Genomic DNA, 21,313 nt, shown 5'->3' with positions numbered 1-21,313 from the left:
ACTCTCAAAATTGGTCATGTGTGGGAAAGTGAGGCATTTTTCCAGACACGAATTGTCACATATTTTGCGTTGTCGATGTGTAATTATATAAATATTTTTTTATTCCATAGTCAGGGTTTTGAATGGAAATAAAATTGCAATTGTGTGAAATGCTGGTGTCATGATCTGCGTAGGACCACCCAACACAGTATCTTATTTCCAACCTTACATTATAGTAAACACTGAATAAAACTTTTTTGTAGCCTGCATTTCCCCCCTGTGGAACCTATCCTCAAGCTGCAAGTTTTTGGTGATCTTTATATTACACTCTGAGTGGCATCAAGGAAGTGCCTTGAAGGAATATCAAGACTCAACTAATATAATAACATCATAATTATTAAAAAGAATATGTGAAGTCATTTAAGCATTCAAGTGAAATAATTTAAGATCTAATTCATGTTAAATTCCGATAATATTGACTTAAAATTTTCAAATAATTTAACAAAGGCAGCCATTTCAAATGGTCACATCAAATAAAAGTATTTCTATCAGTAATACAAAAATTAAGTCAATTAAATTCCTTCTGCATTTTATGTAAAACAATATGTAAAAATTCAGAGTATAATTCGTATTCTGTTCAATCAGTAATAATCAAATGGTGATGTCAAATGATAATTCAAACCTCATCGTCTAAATCAAATTGACCTCACAGTTCCACACGCTGTAATAAAAGATGAATTCTAATTACAAATAGTCAAGAATAATTTCTAATGATCATATCAAATAATAACTGAAAATCTAATAAAGGAGTACGTCGTGATTTATCTTTATTGTACTTTTAGAAATAAAAAAAACAATCAATAAACAAATTCAAGAGCTTAAAAAAAAATCGATGTTGTCCCTAGTGACGTCACTGCTGGTGGACTATCCCTCCACTCCCTCTGCGCGCATCCCACTCAGTTGAATAAATGACGCTATCCGCTCCCCGTCCTGCCCCCGCCCGTCTCCGCACTGCTGCCTGCTAGCTTCCGTCGTGTGTCACCAGCAGCATCTTCACCCTCTCCACCCTCTTCATCGTCATCCTCGCCAGACACCTTGTCTGACATATCGGATCACAATTCGGGATATTGCCCTTTTGTTTCCATGCAGATTATTTAAACCGAGACAACACTCCCCCTCCCTCACCCCCTCTGCGTGGATGCTTGACTCGCGCAACATCCACGACTGAACAAGAAGGAGAGACTGTGGGAAGAAAAGAAAAGAAAAAAAAGCCACTGCGAACGTCCTTGCCGTGGATGGCCTGCCGTTTCCCCTCCGTGATCGTCTCCACGGCATAGTGGAATCTCGAGTCAGAGAAGATGGCGGACCGGGCTGAGATGTTCTCCCTCAATACGTTCCACTCCCTCTCTCCTCCGGGCTGCAGGTAAAAAAAAAAAATAATCGCTGGATGCTGCGTGGCGTGGGGGGAGGGAAGCGAAGGGAAACTGATTGCTTGCTTGCGCCTCATTCCAATGCAACATGCGCCATTCATATGTTCAAAACAACAACAAAAGGTGGTGGATATGATTTCGAGTGTGGTGTTGTTTGCTGTGGCCTTGCGGTGCTGTGGAGGCCCACGCCCTGATCCTGATTGGCGCCTTCGTGCACACAGGCTGATGCTGGGAAGTGATTGTGATGATGCAGGAAAGACACGAGTGTGAGTGGGACGCAGGCATCATCACCACTGGGGTACACTTGAGCGGAAATCCATAAATGCAAAGGCTCCTTTCCTTGTATGAGATGCTTGGAATCGCTCGTGCGGTGCAACCAAACGGCCACAACATTAGGGACGCCTGCACAGGGCGATCGGAATCCAAGGCGGGAGTACGAATCAAATGATTCAATTCAGATCATTCGTTTATTACTAAAAGTTTTGTAAAGGATGCATCGTTCAAATTGTGAAGAAGAAAATATAATTCAGATGCGGATTATCGTCTCAAGAACTGCAAAAGAACGTATGGTAGTGCTTCATAAACATGGATGTAAAATAATAACGGGATGTAATTTCCATGATACTCGGCGGCATAGAGAAAGTAATAATTTTAGTTTCATGGATTATTCTGATTTTAGTTTTTGACAAAAAATATCTTAATATTGAAAGAATAAATCAGAAGATGTAGGTCAAACTTATTTTGTTGTTTCCTTCGGAGGGCTGTTATGACTATGAAGCAAAATCAAAGTATGATTGTCTAATATTACAAATTAGGTAATAACTTGCTTTGAAATCAGAAGCACGTAAAACCTCTTTGTTCAAATATTATTCGATTTTACATTTCAGAAATGGCGTCAGGAACGAAACGCTTGCAATAGTGTATCTCAACGTTTTTTAAAAGTGAATGCAGTTTTGGTACTTAAGCAAGAAACATGACGTTACTGCACATAATTTGCTCTCGCGGGCCACATAACATGATGTGGTGGGCCGGATCTGTCCCCCGGGCCTTGCGTTTGATACCAGTGCAGTAGATTACGTTCTAATCTTAAATTACATTTTTTTTAAAATAAATATTGTTTTCAGTCCTTTAGAGAGTTAATTTTTGGAGAAACAGATATCGTTGTTGATCTTACCATTACAAATTCATAATGTTAAAATAACTCATAATTGTACAAGAATAAAGTTGTGATTTTGCAAGTATAAAGTCATACTTTAATGGAAAAAATATATTTCAATAAGGATATAAAGTAGCCGTAATATTATGTGAATAAAATGGTATGTTTAAAAAAAACAACTTTAAGAGTTTTCAGTAATCTAATGAGAGTGAATGAGTATTATTATTATTTTATTTTATTTTTTATCTCCAGAATGCTGGACAAAGCCAAACAATTCAAAATCCCCAAAAGACCTTCAATTTGACCTTGAATCATTGCCCAAAAGTGACTAAAAACTAAATACGTATAGTAATATATTTATTTGAGATTTAATCATTATAGAGAGCTTCATAAATAATTGAAATATCTCATATCACACGCACACACAATCACATTAGCCACCCGAAAGGATTTGTGAACCAACACGGTGCACTTTTGAGGGATTTAGTTTCACGCTCCAGCTTTATCTCCACATGCTTCCAGATCAATGCTGCTCGACAACACGTGACCTCACGGCCCAGCGACTGCTCTTAATCAAAGAAACGTCATGGTCATCATGTCAAATGTAATCACCCTGAAGAGAAGAACGATTGTCATATTTTTATACGGATATAACGGATCATGGATAGTTTGACGAATGAGGAACCAAAACATGCACCTGTCCTGTAATCTGGTTTACGTAACAACGCGTGAACTCATGTCAGCAAATCGAGTCAATCTTTAATCTGTGGGATAGAAATACATTATTGTTATTACATTTAATTTTTTTCGGGTATTCGTTGTTATTATTATGTTTAATAATATTTTGCCAACTAAATACTGTTCTGTCTCATTTTTTTTTAGCTATTATTATTATTACTTCTGTATTATTTGAATTTGTTTTACATTATTTTGTAATTTATTTTATATTGCTGGATTGCCATATAGATTAGATATAAAAAGTATGCACACCCCTGTTAAAAAGCCAGGTTTGCACAAAAAATGTCTACAAAAACGTAATTTAGGATTAATCAAAAGCATCATAAATGGCGGCTCCCATTTAACGTGACATTGACCGTGATTGGTTAATTCGAAGCATACGTTTGCAACTACGTTATCTCAGTTGGTTTTTACTTCCCCTCTCGGGAAGATTCAGTTTTTTTTTCCAATTGAGTTTTATAGGTTGAAGGTCAAAATGATGATGCAAAAAGGTTTGATATGTAATTTTTTATGTATGATTTGAAAAGGGGTGTGTAGACTTTGTTTTTCCATTGTGGTGAAGAAACACATGGCAACAATTATCACTACTACTGATTTTAATAAATATAAAATATTTTAAATAATTTAGAATGCACGTAAATTGAGAAAAAAAAAAGGGGCACAATGTTTTGTTGGAATGTAAATTTTCAGCTGAGTAGGAATTGAGTTGCTGTTGTTATTGTGGTCTTTCGTACATGACAATACCAGGCAAGGAAGGCGTAAAATTGCCATTGATTTGGCCAGAAACATTTTGATCAGAGTTACAACTGGACTTTAGGGTGCTTAAATGCTTGTATAATGAAAAATAGTCACGGCATTAGCTCATTTAATGATATTAGAAGTACACGATATGCTCTTACTCCCTTGTAAAATGGAATGCGCTTGACAAAGGACACCTTCATTAGGTTGAAAGGCTTGACTCAAAGTGCATGTGTGCGTGCACGTTAGAAGAGAATGACAACGGGGTGAAAAGCCTGCGGAATTGATCTCCCGAATGACTCATTAAATAAATGTCCTTGGCTCTTTAAGAGTGATGTCATCGTGAGCAGGTGCTATGCCTTGTTCTTTCTTTATTTACAATTTTTCATGGTATGATGTTTAATACGGTAAGTATTCCCACCTGCGGACATCTGTCAAACGTAAAATGTCAATTATTTTACACGAACGATCGAGGAATTCCGATATCTGGAACCCGGAAGGCATAGCGAAGCAAATTCAAGCAGTTCTCGCTCCATACGACAGAAAAACTTCCGCCATGATCGGATCCAAAACGGCGCCGAGTCAATGACTTCTTTGGCACGACTTTTGTCGTCTGTAGATCATGGCATACAAACGAAGAAGAACGGTAAATGACCGTGGAAGAGAGAGTGACATGCATCCGCAAAGTAAAAAAAACAAGGAATTGATTCTGGCTAAGTACGATTCCGGTAGTTTACCTGCAAAGAGGAAATTGCTTGCGGCTTGACGGATGAAGTACAGCGGCGTAAATGAACTGTTCTGAAATGCTTTAACTTTTGTCATGCTAAAAACCTCCCGCTAACTGGACTGCGAATGAGAGATAAGGTGAGCTCAATAGCGCCATCTATGGGCATAGAGGACTTCCAAGCGTCCCGCGGCTGGCTTCAGAAGTTCATTGCGCGACATCAGCTGAGCAATGCCGTCTTGAGTGGCGAGGGAGGGGATGTTAAGTTAGAGAGTGAGTGAGTGGAAGAAAAAGCTAAAAATAATTAAAAAAAAAAAAAACGGTAGTTTGTTAACATACTTGCACGTTCATACAGGACAGAAATTTGGTGCCAAGATGGAGCTTGAAACAGTTCCAAGAACTGTCTGTGTTCCCATCGCAATCACACAGACTCGCATTCATTTAGTCGATATCGGTAGTTTATAATTTGACGAAGAAAGTAATGATGAGGATCATTCTTATTTCTTGTTACGCAAGGCAGGTATCCCCATTACTGTTCCGACGTGGCTATTTTTCCAGATCGCCTTATGAAAAAAAAAAGACTCACGTTTCAATTAAGCAGCATCATGGCCCTGAATTATTTCCACAGCATCTCTCAGCATTAGCCAGCAGTTTTTGAGCTTCGCAACGTGGAGTTTCGCGCACAATTTCACAGATAAGGCATTTGGTAGTCAGCTTGTGCGTCCCGCAGAGCCTGACTCGACGCCCACGCACGTTGGCAGACTTTGAATCCATCCAACAGTTTTGATGGAAGGACTTGGAAGGCGTTGTGAGGCACGCAGCACCCCCGGTGCTTTCATCGCACTCTTGTACAGCGAGAATTGTATCAATGCGGCAGGTTGACATTGTTATTAATGTTTGCATCATTTGGACATAAAGAAATATTTCAGCTATTTGCCCTCATGTTACCACTGAATCTCAGTTATGCAATCCAAAAAAGCCATCAATTATTATGATTTTCTCATTGTTTCTTGATTGGATGACTCTTTTTTTTGTGCACTGACATCTTTGAAGAAATTTCATGTGACGCCCCGATAGTTGTTTGCATGGCATTTCCATTTTTTACGTTCACATTATTATCGACTTGATGTGCCATGGCCTCACTTGCAGGTGTGAAGTATATAATATATAAATAATATATAATAATAATATAGTTTCAGGCCATTGTGGTAAATGAGAATATATGGGTACATTTTTAAATATAAAGTAATATTTCGATTTTTTTTGCATGAATGTATTAGAAGAAGTCCAGTAGATGACTAGGTTAGGATAATGAGTTGTTTTACTTCTTGCCGCTCGTTTTCACGTATGTCGTTAAAATGTTCAGTTTGCAAGTATTTCTACTTTTGTCTATTATTGTAATTATATTTTTATTATTTTGTATTTTAATTTGCATTTTTTGTTATTATTGTAGTACATAAAACTAACTCACTAACTAACTAACTAACTATTGCTGTCCATCATTTCCTTTTTTGCACGTTTATTTACTTTATTTGTATTTTAAATCGGCAGTTTTTTTGTTTTTTGTTTGCTGCACTCAACTGTGAAGTCGCGTTAGCATCAAGACTAATGCTAGCACTACACGCAAGTTGTATAGGCCACTATGTAAGGTGATAGAGGGTCACCAGGCCACTATGTTGGGTCACCATGGCAACCAATCCAAAAATTGGATTCGCTGTTACGAGCTCTTGATTGTCTATTTTTTAAAATTTTTTTTGCATCAGGTTCCCAGTCTCATTTGAGTTAAAACAGTCAAACAGTCAAATACAAAATGAGAACACTCACAAGGAGCTGCTGTAGGCCACCACTCACGCACAGATGCTCACATGCTTGCAAACAAGTGAAGCTCTTGATATCATTTACAATGACATGCTCCTTAAAGGCACGCATCCAGCCCGCAAATACTACAGTAGTTACACTAATTAACATACCGTGAAATGAAATCAGTTCAGGTCTTTGAATTGTTTTTATACAATACAGCACTATTTTCTTCTTCAGCTATGCTCTGTTGCTGTTGTATGCATATTAGTGACATCATAAAAACTTTCACATGAGCATTTGCTCCATGACATTGTGCACAAAATAAGACAGCTCGCATGCACAGCGCACGCAGTGTCCTTTCCCCTCGATTAGAAATACTGCAATGCAGCATTTCCGTGTGACACAATTGCAAGACAGCTGCTGTGGAAAACAAATGCACGCCGAAGCTAATGGGGCGCCGTAGAATATGAGGCTAACGATGCAAACTGGCCATGGCTCATTGCAGGCCGCATCATCTTTATGGACTTCACCTGCTGTGACTTGTGAATGCGAGCGGGCCAACTCTGCTTTTGGCTCATCTTTTCAACTTCTATAGTGTCGAATATTGGCTAAAAATAGCGGCAATGGTAGTATTTTTGGTTTTTACATTTGATTTATTGACGTGATTATTATTTTTTTGTCTTTTGTATTTTGGCTTTTATTTTAGGAGGGGATAGTTGTGAGAGACCGGTTTTCATATTTTTTCTATTCATCATGTAGTTATCTCTGATTGGGATTTTGATTTTAGAGTTTGAAAAAAAAAAAAAAAAAAAAGAAATAAAAACGATATACAAGTATATCCAGTAAAACATATCTGATATACTTTGTATTTGAACATGCGGTGACTGTGATGTGTCTGCTGCATTTGTTAGGCCGGCCCATGACATCAGCCTGGAGGAATTTGACGACGAAGATCTCTCCGAAATCACAGACGACTGCGGGATTGGTCTAAATTATGACTCGGATCCCTATGAAAAGGTGAGGCTTTCGTGTCTTTAAATCCAGATATTTCCGGAAATAGACTGATCGCAAAAAATGTACCTGCTTGTGTAATTTCACACTTGATATCTGGCCACAACTATTTGAGTTGAGTTGTTTTGAACAGCTGACAATGATGTTCAAAGTGTGTTTCATGTGTCACATTTGGCACAAATTGCAAGAAGCCTCTAGTTGGAATAATTGCGCAATGAGAAAGTCAACGTGTGTATAATTGCATCATTACATCTATCATCCCGGATTTATCCTTTAATTATCCTCTCATATCCTGACGCTCTCTCCCTCTCTCTGCATCCATCATGTAGCATGTAAATGTTTGATGTTGGTGGCCCAGAGCCACAACTGCAGCAAAGGGTAGCCGAGGATTTATAGAGTAATGGATAACCTCTTTCTCTGCCTCCTTTCATGTCCTGGTACCTCTTCCTTCCTTCTCCAACCCCTCCTTCCTCAATCCTAACTCCTTCTAATTCCTCTTTCTACATCTCCTACCTCCTTCTCCTTCCTTCCTTTCTCCTTTTTTCGTGTCCTATCTCCTCGCTCTCTACATCCTCTTTAATCCTTCCTAGCTCCTTCTATATGTCCGAGCTTCTTTCCGACATCGCATCCTACCTCTTTCTTGTCTGAGCTCCTTCACTTTCTACCTCCTTCCCTCTGGTCCTTCCATTACTGCCTTCTCGTTCACATCCAATCTCATTCCTCTTCTACCTCCTCTTGAATGTCCTAACTCCTTCTTTGTGCGTCCTCACCATCTCCTTCTTCATGTCCTAGCTGCTTCCCCTTCGACATTCTTCACATCCTATTTCTTCCTTCTCTACATCCTCTTTCACTTCCTATCGCCATTTCTTTACGTGCTCTGCTTCCCTATCTGTGTCCTTCTTTACTTCCTATTTCATGCACTATCGCCCTCCGTCTACCTCCTTTCTTTCCACTTCCTTCATGACCTAGCCCTCCTCTTTCATGTCAGAGCCTCCTCTCTATCTTCTCTTCCTTACCTTTCTCCCTTCTCCTGTCCATCACGCCCACACTTTCCACAACTTCCACATCGATCGAACTTCACCTCTTTTTTACTTTTGTGGAATCCTACCTTCACTCTCTCCATCTTCTTCTTTCCCTCCTCTGCAGTCATTTCCTTCCTTTTTATTGCTCTGAACCCTCATTCCTTCCTCCCCCGTTGAGCTGAATGATCTTACAGTAGGGATCATTACTTGAGAAGCTTTAACTCACGTCTTAATGTTCTGCAATATATTTGTACTACCTGATCGTACCAACAAAAGCGTGCCGAGGCCTGAAAGAGATTTCATTTCCTGATGTACAACTCGGGCATTGTGCGTATGACAATCAGTCAGCAACGTAAAACAAATCAGGAAGCACCGTAGCCCCGAGGGATCCATCTTACTGACAGGAGCTGGATCGGACTCGACCAGCAGCCCCCGAAATTGCACAAGGACATTTAGGAATAAGAGCAACAAAAGTGAGACAGGGAAATGCCGCGCACACGTTTCAGATTGGATTTTCGCTTGTTGTCACTTCAAGTCCTTGCGGCAGTCGCTCTTCCGTGCACTGACTCTGCAAAGGATGACGATCATAACGTGTTGTGATTTTTTTTTTTTTGTTGACAGAAGCTCCAACCTTGAGTTCATTCTTTGACTCCAATCCCCAAACTGGATTAATTCCAATTAGTCACGGGGGGTCAGTTTTTAATCCGCAGACGGCTGCCCCTTTGAAAGAAACTTGTGCAAAGATACAGAAACAAACAAATGGATTTTGAATGACTAAAGGAAGGAAATTGATTTATTCTATGCATCGGGTCACAGTGGAAACAAGTGAGATATTATATTCCAGTGTCACCATTAAAAATAAAAAAAAAATACTACATTTTAACGTTCTTTACTGCGGTACAATTGTAAAAAAAAAAAAAAAAAAAAAAAGGTGAGCCACTATTAATTGGTTTGAACTTTGGCACATTAGTGGTTAGTCTGGATTTCTCAATGCAGTTTTTGTTTGGATTTCATTATTAGTGGTCGTCATTTTTATTCGTCATACGACAGCGGTTATTTCCGGTTATTTCGTTATTTCCGTCAGTCTATCATGATTATCATTCTCATCAGTCGGTTACTCCGTCATTTTTATTTCTTATTTAAATTTAAAGTGATATTTCAGTAAAAAACTGTTTGCAGAAATAATGGCGGACTGACGACTGGCGGGCCGGCTGCTGGCGAATGACGAACGATTGATAAATTGCCCACCTCTGCTTATTTGTTTATATAGACAATGTGTTTAAATAAGTTTAAGTGTGCATTTATTTTTTGTTGTGTCTGTTTAGCCTGGCTGATTTGCATGATTAGATGTAGACTGTCTTAATGATGCTCCAACTGCCATGGAACGACTCCTCGGACTACGGCAGAGGCATAAAATTAGTCTTGCGGTTCTGCTAATTGGACATCTAAAAGTTGTGCTGACTTTTTTTTTTCTCCCCTCCGTGCATGAGCAATTTGTGCTAACTGATTTCCATCCGGGGACGCTACCCTATCAAGGTACTTTTGAAGAGCAGTGAAGGGATATCCGCAACCCGGTCAAATTATCCATCAGTTTGACCGTGGAGCTATTACGTTGTGCTTGTGTTATTTAACTCATTCAATCCATAAGACGTATATATACGTTTTGAAAGTTGTTGTCCTCGCCTCCCAAAGACGTATTTATACGTCTTTGTATTTTGCGTAAGAGCTCCATGTTTTTATATCTTTAGAACACAATATTATGTAGGCCTAAATCAGTCAAATTCCAGAAGAAAAAAAAAACGTTGTGATCCAGGTGTTTCCTCTTGGCTGGGATTCAATGAGTTAATGTGAATGACCTCAGGAAGAGTTATTGATTAAAGAAAGCATACAGTATTCAACATTGTTTTGTCCACAATTTAAAACAGTCCTCAAGTGTTTATATTATTTTTATATATTTTAAAGGTTCATGCATACACGTGAGGTGCAGGTATGAGTTTTTGTCGTGTTGGTGTCACTGCCCAACACCAGAGTAACTATGACTGTAAATGCCTATATAGTCCCTTTAAAATGTGGTTCTAAGCTGTTGAGTGACGTGTAAATAATATAAAGCATTATAAAAATATATAAAGCAGTGTTTCTCAAATAGCGGGGCGGGCCCCCGTTGGGGGGCGTGGTGCGATGCTGAGGGAGGCGTGTGTGAACCTGGGGAAAATGCTTTTTTCCTGCCGTACTACAATAGTGTAATTGCACATCGACTCCAGTGGTTAGCAGTGGCGCTCTCTTCGCCCATTGTGCGCAACGAGTATTGACTCGAAAGTGTAGGTTTGTTTTGGAATTAGAACAAAAAATAAGTTTTCTATTATATGTCCCTTTCCTCACAGACTCACAGTTGCTATTTATATTCATGCTTATTTGGTGGCCTTGCAAGCAGATGCATCCTGACAGAACCCATTATTGTTATTATGATCACCATCCTCTGGATCAGTGGCACTTTCACAACACAGCTGAGGCAAAATGATTTGTATTGGTCGCATATCCTCATGGTGGCTTTTATTTGAGGGACAGGGAATGAGAAATTTGCCGAGCACAAGCGCATTAATATTAACAGGGATTTGTTGCTCTTCTGGTAAAGCATCGGGTGTTTGTGTGGCACATAAAGCCGGCGTCAGCAGGATGTGTGAGAGCTTTTCATTGGTCCAATAAAAAAGACAGCAGTGCGAGAGCCAGAGAAAACTGCTGCGTCGTGCAGACGCCAAAACTGATCAATCACTGCTTGTAAAAATAGAGATCAAATCCACAAATGTCTGTTAACTTGTCTAACGATAGCAGCTCACAATACTTTATTAAAGGTCACGACATTCTAAAAATAAAAGCACTCTATTTTGTTTTTGTGTACGAATAACAACAGCAGTGACTAAGAAATAGGCTTGGCCAAAGAAATAGGCTTGGCCATTCATTTCATTCTCATGTGATCCTATTGGCACAAAGTCACATTGTCCATGTAGTTTGCAATGTTATGAGCATTTGAAGCGCCAAAAATATATAATAATAAATATAATATATATATAAAAATATCTTACATTGTTTTATGGCTATGCTAGCACTATGTCAAAATGTGAAGAAATAAAATACAAATGATCACAACATAAAATGTATTTAAGTTGTTTAGAGCGTGAATTACCTTATAAAACTTGCATTCTGAATTAGGACAGATAAGACAACGTAGCTATGCTAACACAATTAGCCTCATTAGCTAAATAAAGTCCGCTAGCATACGATGCTAACATCAGAAACGACTCGTTTTAAACATGAATGTAGCAACTACATCTGCCTTTGTAAACACATGTGACTTTGCTTGTTAACACTGCAGATTGGAGAAATTGGGCATTTTATCATGAATGGTCACTTACAGCCTTACGCGGGACAAGACGGACGACATTGGATATGTGTTATTCTTCGGCATTGAACACTGACGTCTAAAATCGACCTGATGCACATTACAGATTTCACCACTCGAGGGTGCTAAACTCAACGTAATTCCACGCAAACATAACATTGCAACAATTAAACCATTACAATAACAATGAATCAGAAATTACTCACCATTTTCCCCCTTTGTATATTTACTGATTTTTAGTCAAATTATTATTTGGAGTACTGCTTTTTACTTTTATTTCAGTCATGTTATTCGAAAGTAGCTGTCCTTAGTACTATTTTTTATTTCAATTTCTTCCACCAGTCATTGCATTACAAAACAATGCAACTTTATTTGTATAGCGCATTTCCCAAGAAGTTTGAGTATCAGAAAAAAACTCTCAACATCAGCTGTACACCACTGAATATCAATAGACTGTGCACTCAAATATAGGGATGAAGGTGTGGTCCAATCATCTGGCCTTCCCGTAAAGCTTCTGAAACCTGAGCAGCATGTCGAATTGATCTCCCATCAACCCTCACTGGCTCTTTGTTTTTCACCCACATTCTGGTCTCTAAATGCTTTGTTGGACAGAGCACAAAAACAGCAAAAGACATTTTCAGCAAAAAAAAACAAGGTTAGGTTCCCTCCCCTCGCCCCACATACAAAATCAGCGATTATGCAAATTCACAAATGCCAAGTTGCGAATGTGTGGGGCTTTACTGAATTCAATTACAATTTTTTTTTCCATTGTCGGCACTTAAATAAGCATACGGCTCCCCAACTGTGCTACTTGAGTATATCAACTTAATACCATCCACTATCTCTCTCTCTCAGGACTCCCTCATTCTCGAGAAGAACGACATGCACCACCCGGTGTGCTCCTTCCAGGATGACTTCCAGGAGTTTGAAATGATTGACGATGAAGAAGAGGATGATGAAGAGGAGGAGGAGGAAGAGGAGGAGGTTGACCCTGATGCGCCGCCGTCTCCCTCAGCGTCACCTCCCCCCTCGCCCATTCTCGGCACCCTGAAAAGCAGACCTACCACACTAAACCTCACCACGGCTGTGTCGCAGGTATACGTTCACATAAAGAGACTGTTCGACTGATTGTCCAGTACACTTTATGTAAGCACATACAAGTGACACTGATTTATTTTTTTTACTTTAGGATTCACTGAACAACAACAGCAGTCTGTCACCAAAGAAAGCAAGCTGGCAGGACTCGTTGCGTAACCCATCTACACAGGGTGAGATTGGGCTTTGTTATTAACTACGTCTCAACATGCCCAGAAACACAGCAAACTGATAGGACCATCTAAAACACATTGTGTATTGTCCGGTTGCAGATAGTCAGCCTTTTAAATTAAAAAAAGGTCATTTTGGTCAGATTCCTGATGTAATACTTTAAAGAACTCCCAGTACCACGAGAGAATTTGTCCAAATGAGACATGAATGGAAGTAAGTATCCTAGACTAGATAAATGGGCAACGCTAAATTGCAAAGGCTTGTTGCCCATTCATCGACGTTTTATCATATGAGGGTCAATTGACTTATTATTAATATTTATAAATTACTTTGTAAAAAGTCTTTGGCCATCATAAGCTTTACTTTACATCTAGAGACAGTATTCTCTCATTTATAATTTGTCTTAACCAATCATTTCAAATATGTGCTCCAACTCTAGGCCGCACGACTCCAACCCACTCATGCCTGGAGGATGGTAGCCATGTGACAGGCCAATGTCCAGCCTCATCGCTTTCCCAGCCACCAGGGTCCCAGAGTCAAGGTACTCCAGCAAAACAAGCAGGGGAGGGTGGGAATCCCCATTCCCCTCACAGGCCACTTCTCTGTGACACGGAGGGCAACAGGCGGGAGAGGCTTGAATACGGTAACAGAAAAAAAGGCCTGCCCAGCTAGTTTCGACCTCATTTCATCCAACATTGGTGATGCCCACTAACTGATTACCGTTAACTGTGTCCATTTGATCTCATAATGTCGCCAGATACACCATTTGCCGTTTTAGTTGGAAGTAATTTTTTTCCCCATCTGTTTATCTTCTCAGGGTCATTTGGTCAACTCAAATCCCGCCCTTGCCCTGGTAATGTCACTCAAACGAAGGCCGACCCGTCAATCCACACCACCAGAGTACCTTCTGTCGATGAGCATTCCCAGTGTTCGGACACAGAGGTGGACCATGACCTCAACAACGGCCACAACCACAAACACTTAAATCGGCTTGCCACTGACACTTACACAATCACAAGCGAGTCTGGCATGGAAGCCGTAAACGACCTGGACCCAGATGGAACCAGTCACTGCTTATCATCTACTGCGCCTTTGGGGGGCAATGATGGCGCCGACACCCCCTTGTCTGATGACGAGCTGGACAAGGACCTTGAATTTGAGTTCATGCGCAAGGAGACATATGATATGGTGTGCAAGGAGGATCCGACGTCATATGTGGAGTTCCCGTGTATTGAACCTTACGAGCTGGCCGCCTTCTCCAGCTGTGTATCCTCCAGTCACTCAGATGCTCCTGACCAGTCCAAAAGTTCTGAGTCTCGAGCCTTGGCAGCTCCGGTGGTTGCGGCTCATGATTCCCATTCTCCGTCATCAGATCCTGGAATAGCAGACATGAACCAGCACGCTTATGTGACTTCCGACGTGGATAAAGAACTGAGCTCCCCAGGCTCGGACTCCGAGCTTGAGGGAGAAGTGGACATAGCGTTTGGTTGCGACGGTCCTGTGCACTCGAATATGATCTCGTCCATCTCAGAAACGGAGCTCGACTTAACCAGTGATGATAGCAGCAGTGGGCGCTCTTCTCACCTCACTAACTCAATTGAAGAAGCCAGCTCACCCACATCAGATCAGGAACTGGACCCGGATACCGAGTTAGAGCAGGACAGTGGGATTGTGGGAATCAAAGCGTCTCTCTTTTTGGGCCAGCCTGACCCAATAAAAGAAGGTTCTCCCCTGCCCTCTCCGTCGCCTTTACCCTCGCCAACGATTGCCACACCATCCCCCGTTGACTCCCCTTTTTTGCCAACCAAGTCATACATTGATGACCAAGCTCTGATTGAGCTAAAAAACATGGATGATGATCTGTCTGGCGAGCACCAGGCTGACCCAGATGAAACCCTTCCTCCTCAACAGTGCGAGGACATCATGTCCAGACAAATGGTGCTCAAGATAGAACCTGACCACAGCCTTGAGTGCTTCAAACGCTCCTTCTACCTTCCAGTGGGACCCAAGCTCATGCCTGCTACAGATGATTATGATGAAACTAGTGAAGGCGACTCAGAATCAGAAAGTGAGGATGACCTGAGTGAAAACTCCGACTCACCCTGGCTGCTTAGCAATTTGGTGAACAGGATGATCTCAGAAGGCTCATATCCAATCAGTTGTCCTGAGGAGTGCTTCAAGAGGGAGGTATCTGTGTCAGATACCATCTCACCATCCTCAGAAATTGGTGAGGGAGATTGTTTTGCTGATGAGGAGCCAGAACTGGTGAGACCAGAGAAGGATGGTGTATGGTTAAAACAAGTTAAGACTGAGGAAAGTCAGAGAATGAAGGTGGATCCTTCAAATGAAGGTGTAGCCGTAAACTCTTGCCTCTATAAATCTAACCCCACCGGCGAAACAATCAAACCACTGAGTCTGGATCACTGTGCAGAGAATTCAAGAGAAATCACAGATTACTCGTCATGCGCCGCCAGAGTCTTAACCACTACCAAGAACTTATCAGATAAACCCTCCAAGAACACTCAGAGACCAGAGGAAAACAAAGAGCCAAATAATGACTTGACAATGCTTGAGGGAAGGAAGGACATGGACTCTCCGACTCTTAGCGAGAGTATACTTAGCGACAAAGACATCGGACGGGAGACGAAGCCCCAGACGACAAGTCGCTCATCCGCCTCTCTGGAACGAATCACTGAGGTCAAACACAGCCTGACACTGGACATACCTACTGCTCAGACCAACCGCTGCTTCAGCCTCACTTACTCCACAGACAATGATGAAGAAGATGACCAAGGGGACTCGTACCCATTCTTGGATGAGTTGAGGAAACGTTCCTACAGGGGTAGCGATTCACAGCTTGATGTTTCACCTCCCGCCGACTCCGGCATTCAGAACCATCCTTGCCCAGACCGCAACCTCCCGCCATGTGAGAAAGACCTGTCTCCGAAGCCACCCAGTGAAGACGATGGACTGGCTTACGACTCCATGAAATACACGCTTGTGGTTGATGAGAACACAACTCTGGAATTAGTTAGCCTCAGAAGGTAAAGTATGTCAGTCGTGTCAGATTATCATTTGGGACAGGTTGTTGTGTAGATTCATTGAATTTTTTTATGGAAATTCAATAAGTGCCATCCTACTTAAAAACCTTCATCTTCTCAGATGCACGTCAGTCCTGAGCGACGACAGCGAGCTCTCCACACTCTGCGACGAAGAGCCATTGGGGACGGGTCAGGTGGACTATTACTGTGATGATGAAGGCGTGAGGCCGGAACTGCTCAGTTCTTCAGAAGACTCATCCCCTGAGGCGGACCTCCCGTTTTCCAAGAAGTTCCTCAACGTCTTCGTCAATAGCACGTCACGCTCCTCTAGTGAGTCACAAAACACGCTGACAACTTTTGGGACAGCTTTGCATTGTTCGCTGGTTCTCGGTAGAGAAATTATGAGAACATTGTCATTCATAGTCAGAGGGCCTTTACTTTGGTTTTTGGGGGCTATTATCATTTATTAGTATTCTTTCAAATTTGTTAAACATTTAGACAAACTGCTGACTGTCTGTTTTTCATGTAGGTACCGAATCCTTTGGACTTTTCTCCTGCACCATCAATGGGGAGGAGAGGGACCAAACACACAGGGCAGTGTACAGGTGAGCTACATTGCGAAAAGACATCTTCGGACTGGTCGCCAGTCAATCAAATGGCAAATGGTTGTTTTGTCCTGCAATTGTCTTACGACCAATCCAGAGTGTACCCGCTTCTGGTCCATAAACCAATTGGGATAGTCTGCAGCCCACCTGCCACCCCAGTGAGGACATCCAATAATGGATGTATGGAATTGATCTGTGGTCATGATCCCGTGTAGGTTTATCCCCAGACACACGGATGAAGTGGAGCTGGATGTGGATGACCCTCTCTATGTGGAGGAGGAAGAGGACGACTATTGGTACCGAGGCTACAACATGCGCACGGGAGAACGCGGAATCTTCCCTGCCTTCTATGCCCACGAGGTCATCAGTCACTCCAAAGAGATGTTGGGTGAGCGCAGCACCTAGAAAGTGTGTGCTTAGAGGAAAAAATTCAAAATGCCAAGAACTACCTGATCATATACATAAATTCCCTTGCCATTGATTGTCATCTTAATTCTGAAGAGACGTTAAGAAAAAAATTGTAGCAGTTTTGTGGGGGCCCCTCAAAATAAGTGTCATGGGCCTGATCTGAGTTTGACACATGCTCGCAATTTCCTGCCCAGCCATGAAACGTAACCCGGCGTGGATAGAGACATTCGACGTGCAGTTCTTGGGTTCAGTCGAAGTCCCTCAACATCAAGGCAACGGAATACTTTGCGCTGCCATGCAGAAGGTAAACAAATCATTGAAACACAGCAAGCAGACATTTTTTTATGATGGCACCATGGTTTAAATTTTAGAGATTTTTGTAAAAAAAAAAAAAACCTTTGTGTTTATTTTACACTAACTCTTTTGCGGAAGATTGCACTGTCCAGGAAGCGCACCGTGCATGTGCGGCCCCCCTCCCTTTGCGAGCTGGAGATCAGCTTGCAAGGTGTGAAGCTGATCATGAGTCTGGAGGATGAATATGACTGTCTGGATGAGGTGAGAAGACCATAGATGTTCAAAACATGTGAAGTGGTTATAAAAATGATTTACGACAGCTTGGACATTTTAAATTTGGCACCTCAAAAAGTGATAAATGCAATTCAGCGAATGCTTTGTTTCTCTTTCTGTCATCAGTTTGACAGATGCAGTCACTTCTTCCAGATGAAGAACATTTCCTTTTGCGGTTGTCATCCTCGGAACAGCTGGTAACTGGACAGATTCTCCATCCATTCTGTGCCGGGGATGTCGTACGATCTAATTTTTGCTCTTCTTTTACTCAGCTACTTCGGCTTCATCACTAAGCACCCCATGCTGAGCAGGTTTGCGTGCCACGTGTTTGTCTCCCAGGAGTCCATGCGACCTGTAGCAGAGTGTGTCGGGTGAGTGCGAATCCTCTAATGTTGAAAAACAATGCAAGTTGTAAAACAAACGGAAGTAATCTGGTACAAGTATATTAAACTGTCTATAAGAACCACATTTGGAAATGTTTGTGAAGTTGAAATACATTTTAATTATATTACCTAGGGGGCGCCCGCCCTTAAACGATGCCGCCATGTTTCGCCGCCATCTTTCTGCTATGGATACCCGAAGGAGACAAACCTAGCAAACGTAGTTCCCCAAGATCATGACTAGAGCATGGTTAACCTAATGCAATGCACTTACTCATTTTGCGTGCACTTCCGGTGAAGAAATTTGTTGTAGGGTTACAAAGTGCGGTCTCCCTGAGGCATCGTAGTTTTCAGAACGTGCTTACAAATTAGGTCGTCGCATTCTATTAGCTCAACAGTAGATGGCACTGAATTCTACACACGGTACCTTTAAAATAAAATAATTTTTTAAAAAAAATCTCAAAAACCTCCTGTGCTAAAATAAATGTAAAGATCATCATAAAAAACACATTAAGGGACAGATAAAACAATTTCTATCATTTCTTATGATAGGACTTTTGGAAATATGGTCAAATCATCTGTGTACATGTGTTAATATCTATCTAACTAGCAACAAAGACATTCAATTGTCCGTCTTTTCCTTAGTCGGGCCTTCCAGGAATATTACCAGGAACACGTGGAGTACGCCTGCCCCACTGAGGACATCTATCTGGAGTAAGACGCATCGCCTTGTACGCTCATCAACTTTGCCATCAGAGGGCTTCTTCTTCTTCTTCATCTTCTTGCTCCTCTGAGACTGGGCTCAAATCCATTTTCTCTCCATCTCACTGGAATGGTTCCTTTGACCGTTTTCTATGAGACAAACTAAAAGTGCTGGGCTATTTGAAGGTTCTTCTTCTGACATGTAAACCACCTACCTACCTACCTACCTACCTACCAACCAACCAACTAGTGACCAGTCACTCTCCCAATGCATGGCTCGTAGGATTTACCACGCACAGCGACACGTATTCAGGAACATGGGCGAGCGGCTCGACATGGTTTGTAAATATGTATTTGTTTTCATGTTCCAGGCTGCCTGGGTTTCTACTGGTAGTCACACGGCAGCAGAGTAGTGGCAGAGAGTTCAGTGAGCTTACCTCGGTGTCGCGTACAATACGGTGTGCTGTAAATAGATGTATAGGAAGTAGACGTACAAACAAGCGCCTCATCCACACTCGCAAATGGAGCTGATCGTTTTCTTGTGGTTGTTCACGGCTGAGGAACAGGATGCCAATATTATCGGTTGGAATCAATTTGGACAATACAACTTTGGTAGTATTTGGTGCCACGCTGAAAAGAAAAAAACATGGGAAAAATGTTGGAGAAAAAAAGTCAGATTTTTTTTCATTGGAGGCAGGGTTAGAAAAATTAAAAAATTACATTTGGCGAAACCCCCCCCCAAAAAAAAAGAAATTGTGGGCACAAAATACAATGTGAGATAACCACGCGAACTCACTGCCCTTATCCAGTGGCCCACTTGGAAGGTTCCGTTTTTTTCTTGTTGCATTTCGACTTGATCAACTTTTAAAACAAATAAGAAGAATGGTATTTTTTTCAAAAAATCTAAATCTACGTCTAAAAATCTTTTCATTTTCTTTCCATTATATATAAAATGTATTTATTTATTTATTTTTTTTTTCAAAATGAATTGAAATGAATTGTTTGAAGACAACTTTTTCCCTTAAAGATTTTCATGTGAGAGCATTTGGGGAATATTTTCACAAAAATATTTTTTTTTGTGATGGAGATTAAATATTATCTCGTAATATTACATGTCATCTAATTTGTCCTAGTTCCTGAAAAAAAAGTTCTGATATTATAATTTGTTTTCCACATGAAAAAACATTTTTGAAAGAAATAGGTCACTATTACTCTCAAAATATAATTTTTTCCATCAAATTTTATTTGCCCCCTGTAATATTACAAAATTGTTCTTGTAAAAATGGTACAAAAATATTCAGTTATTTTAAAAAAAAATCATACTTTTCCCCTGTGATAGAACTTTTTTTCACTTCATAAACACCACACATATTCTAGTTTTCGAGTTTTTTTCTCTTCAGTGTTGCCCTAAATCTCGTTGGGAGGACAATAGAAGACACGCGGCTGATGTTGTGACACAATCATTTGTTTCTTGTCTGTCAGCCAGCCGAGAGGCCCACTGAAAAGCCATATTTTCACTCCAACGACTGTTCTGGCGTTCAGCAAAAACGTCATGTCTGCTGTTTTTTGTTTTTTTTCCCGAATGAGCTGGAAAAAAAAGTGGATGGGCTTTTAAGTACAAAGGAGGACAAAAAAAAAGCGTTAAGGTCGTCACACGCGTTATCACGTTTTATTTCTTGCTTTTGGCGTGGCGACAGGGTGAGCATCAGTCATATAATCTCCAGTCTGCAGAGTATTTAACAGCGTATATACATGAGGGGGGAACAGTGATATTGGAAGGCCGTTGGAGCATTTATTGTGCATCACTGATATCCATTTACGAGTATTCTCACAATTCAGCGCACGAGTCGAACGGCTATCGATGATATTCTATAAATGCTCAAACAGCTGTATGAAAATTGTTTTGTTGGGATTTTGGCGGGGCTTGGCTGTTATCACCATTCATCCCAATGCTGTCATTTCGCTGGTGTATATAACCATAGAGCGTCCAAAGTAGTGCTGTGTCCTTTTTCTTCTGTGTTATCCAACTACTGTCATGGATTCAAAAGAGACCACAACAACAACAACAACAACAACAAAAAAAAGAAATAACACATTCATGTATGTGATCTGCAATAATTGGGCGTCTCAACATATTTTTGGCATTACATTTAGGACACAAAGCCGTGACTGGGTTATTGGACCCCGATACAAAAACGCTCGGGCAAAAATGGTGTTGGGAGACAATGAGGCACCGCGTGGGTACGTTGCTAATTGGCTTGGGTGTTTGTGTATACGACGTACATTAGAGGAACACAGTGCAGTATGTGACTGAGCAACATATCTTATCTTTTACCTTTCGAAACTTGT

The 21,313-nt window shown here is 41.0% G+C and overlaps 1 protein-coding gene across 2 annotated transcripts; it reads left to right on the top strand.

Annotated features, from left to right (window-relative positions):
* The first annotated feature begins 944 nt into the window (after positions 1-944).
* mapk8ip2 (mitogen-activated protein kinase 8 interacting protein 2) lies at positions 945-19,195 on the top strand. 2 transcript variants are annotated; one of them, XM_088299414.1, is made up of 14 exons: positions 945-1,402; positions 7,477-7,582; positions 12,851-13,090; positions 13,185-13,263; positions 13,701-13,802; positions 14,079-16,305; positions 16,424-16,632; positions 16,832-16,907; positions 17,123-17,295; positions 17,510-17,619; positions 17,748-17,870; positions 18,009-18,079; positions 18,155-18,253; positions 18,908-19,195. In XM_088299414.1, the coding sequence occupies exons 1-14, from the start codon at positions 1,338-1,340 to the stop codon at positions 18,978-18,980; spliced, it is 3,753 nt and encodes a 1,250-aa protein (XP_088155540.1). In that variant the 5' UTR covers positions 945-1,337; the 3' UTR covers positions 18,981-19,195. The 2 variants fall into 2 exon arrangements, with proteins under 2 accessions (XP_088155540.1, XP_088155539.1); XM_088299413.1 differs by having other exon boundaries at positions 13,701-13,904.
* Positions 19,196-21,313: the final 2,118 nt, after the last annotated feature.

This window comes from Idiotropiscis lumnitzeri, chromosome 6 (assembly GCF_059441095.1).
Source record: "Idiotropiscis lumnitzeri isolate Australia: NSW breed Sydney's pygmy pipehorse chromosome 6, RoL_Ilum_1.0, whole genome shotgun sequence".
NCBI lineage: Eukaryota > Metazoa > Chordata > Actinopteri > Syngnathiformes > Syngnathidae > Idiotropiscis > Idiotropiscis lumnitzeri.
Note: the sequence above shows the minus strand (reverse complement) of the source record. Positions and strands in the feature narration are given on the sequence as shown.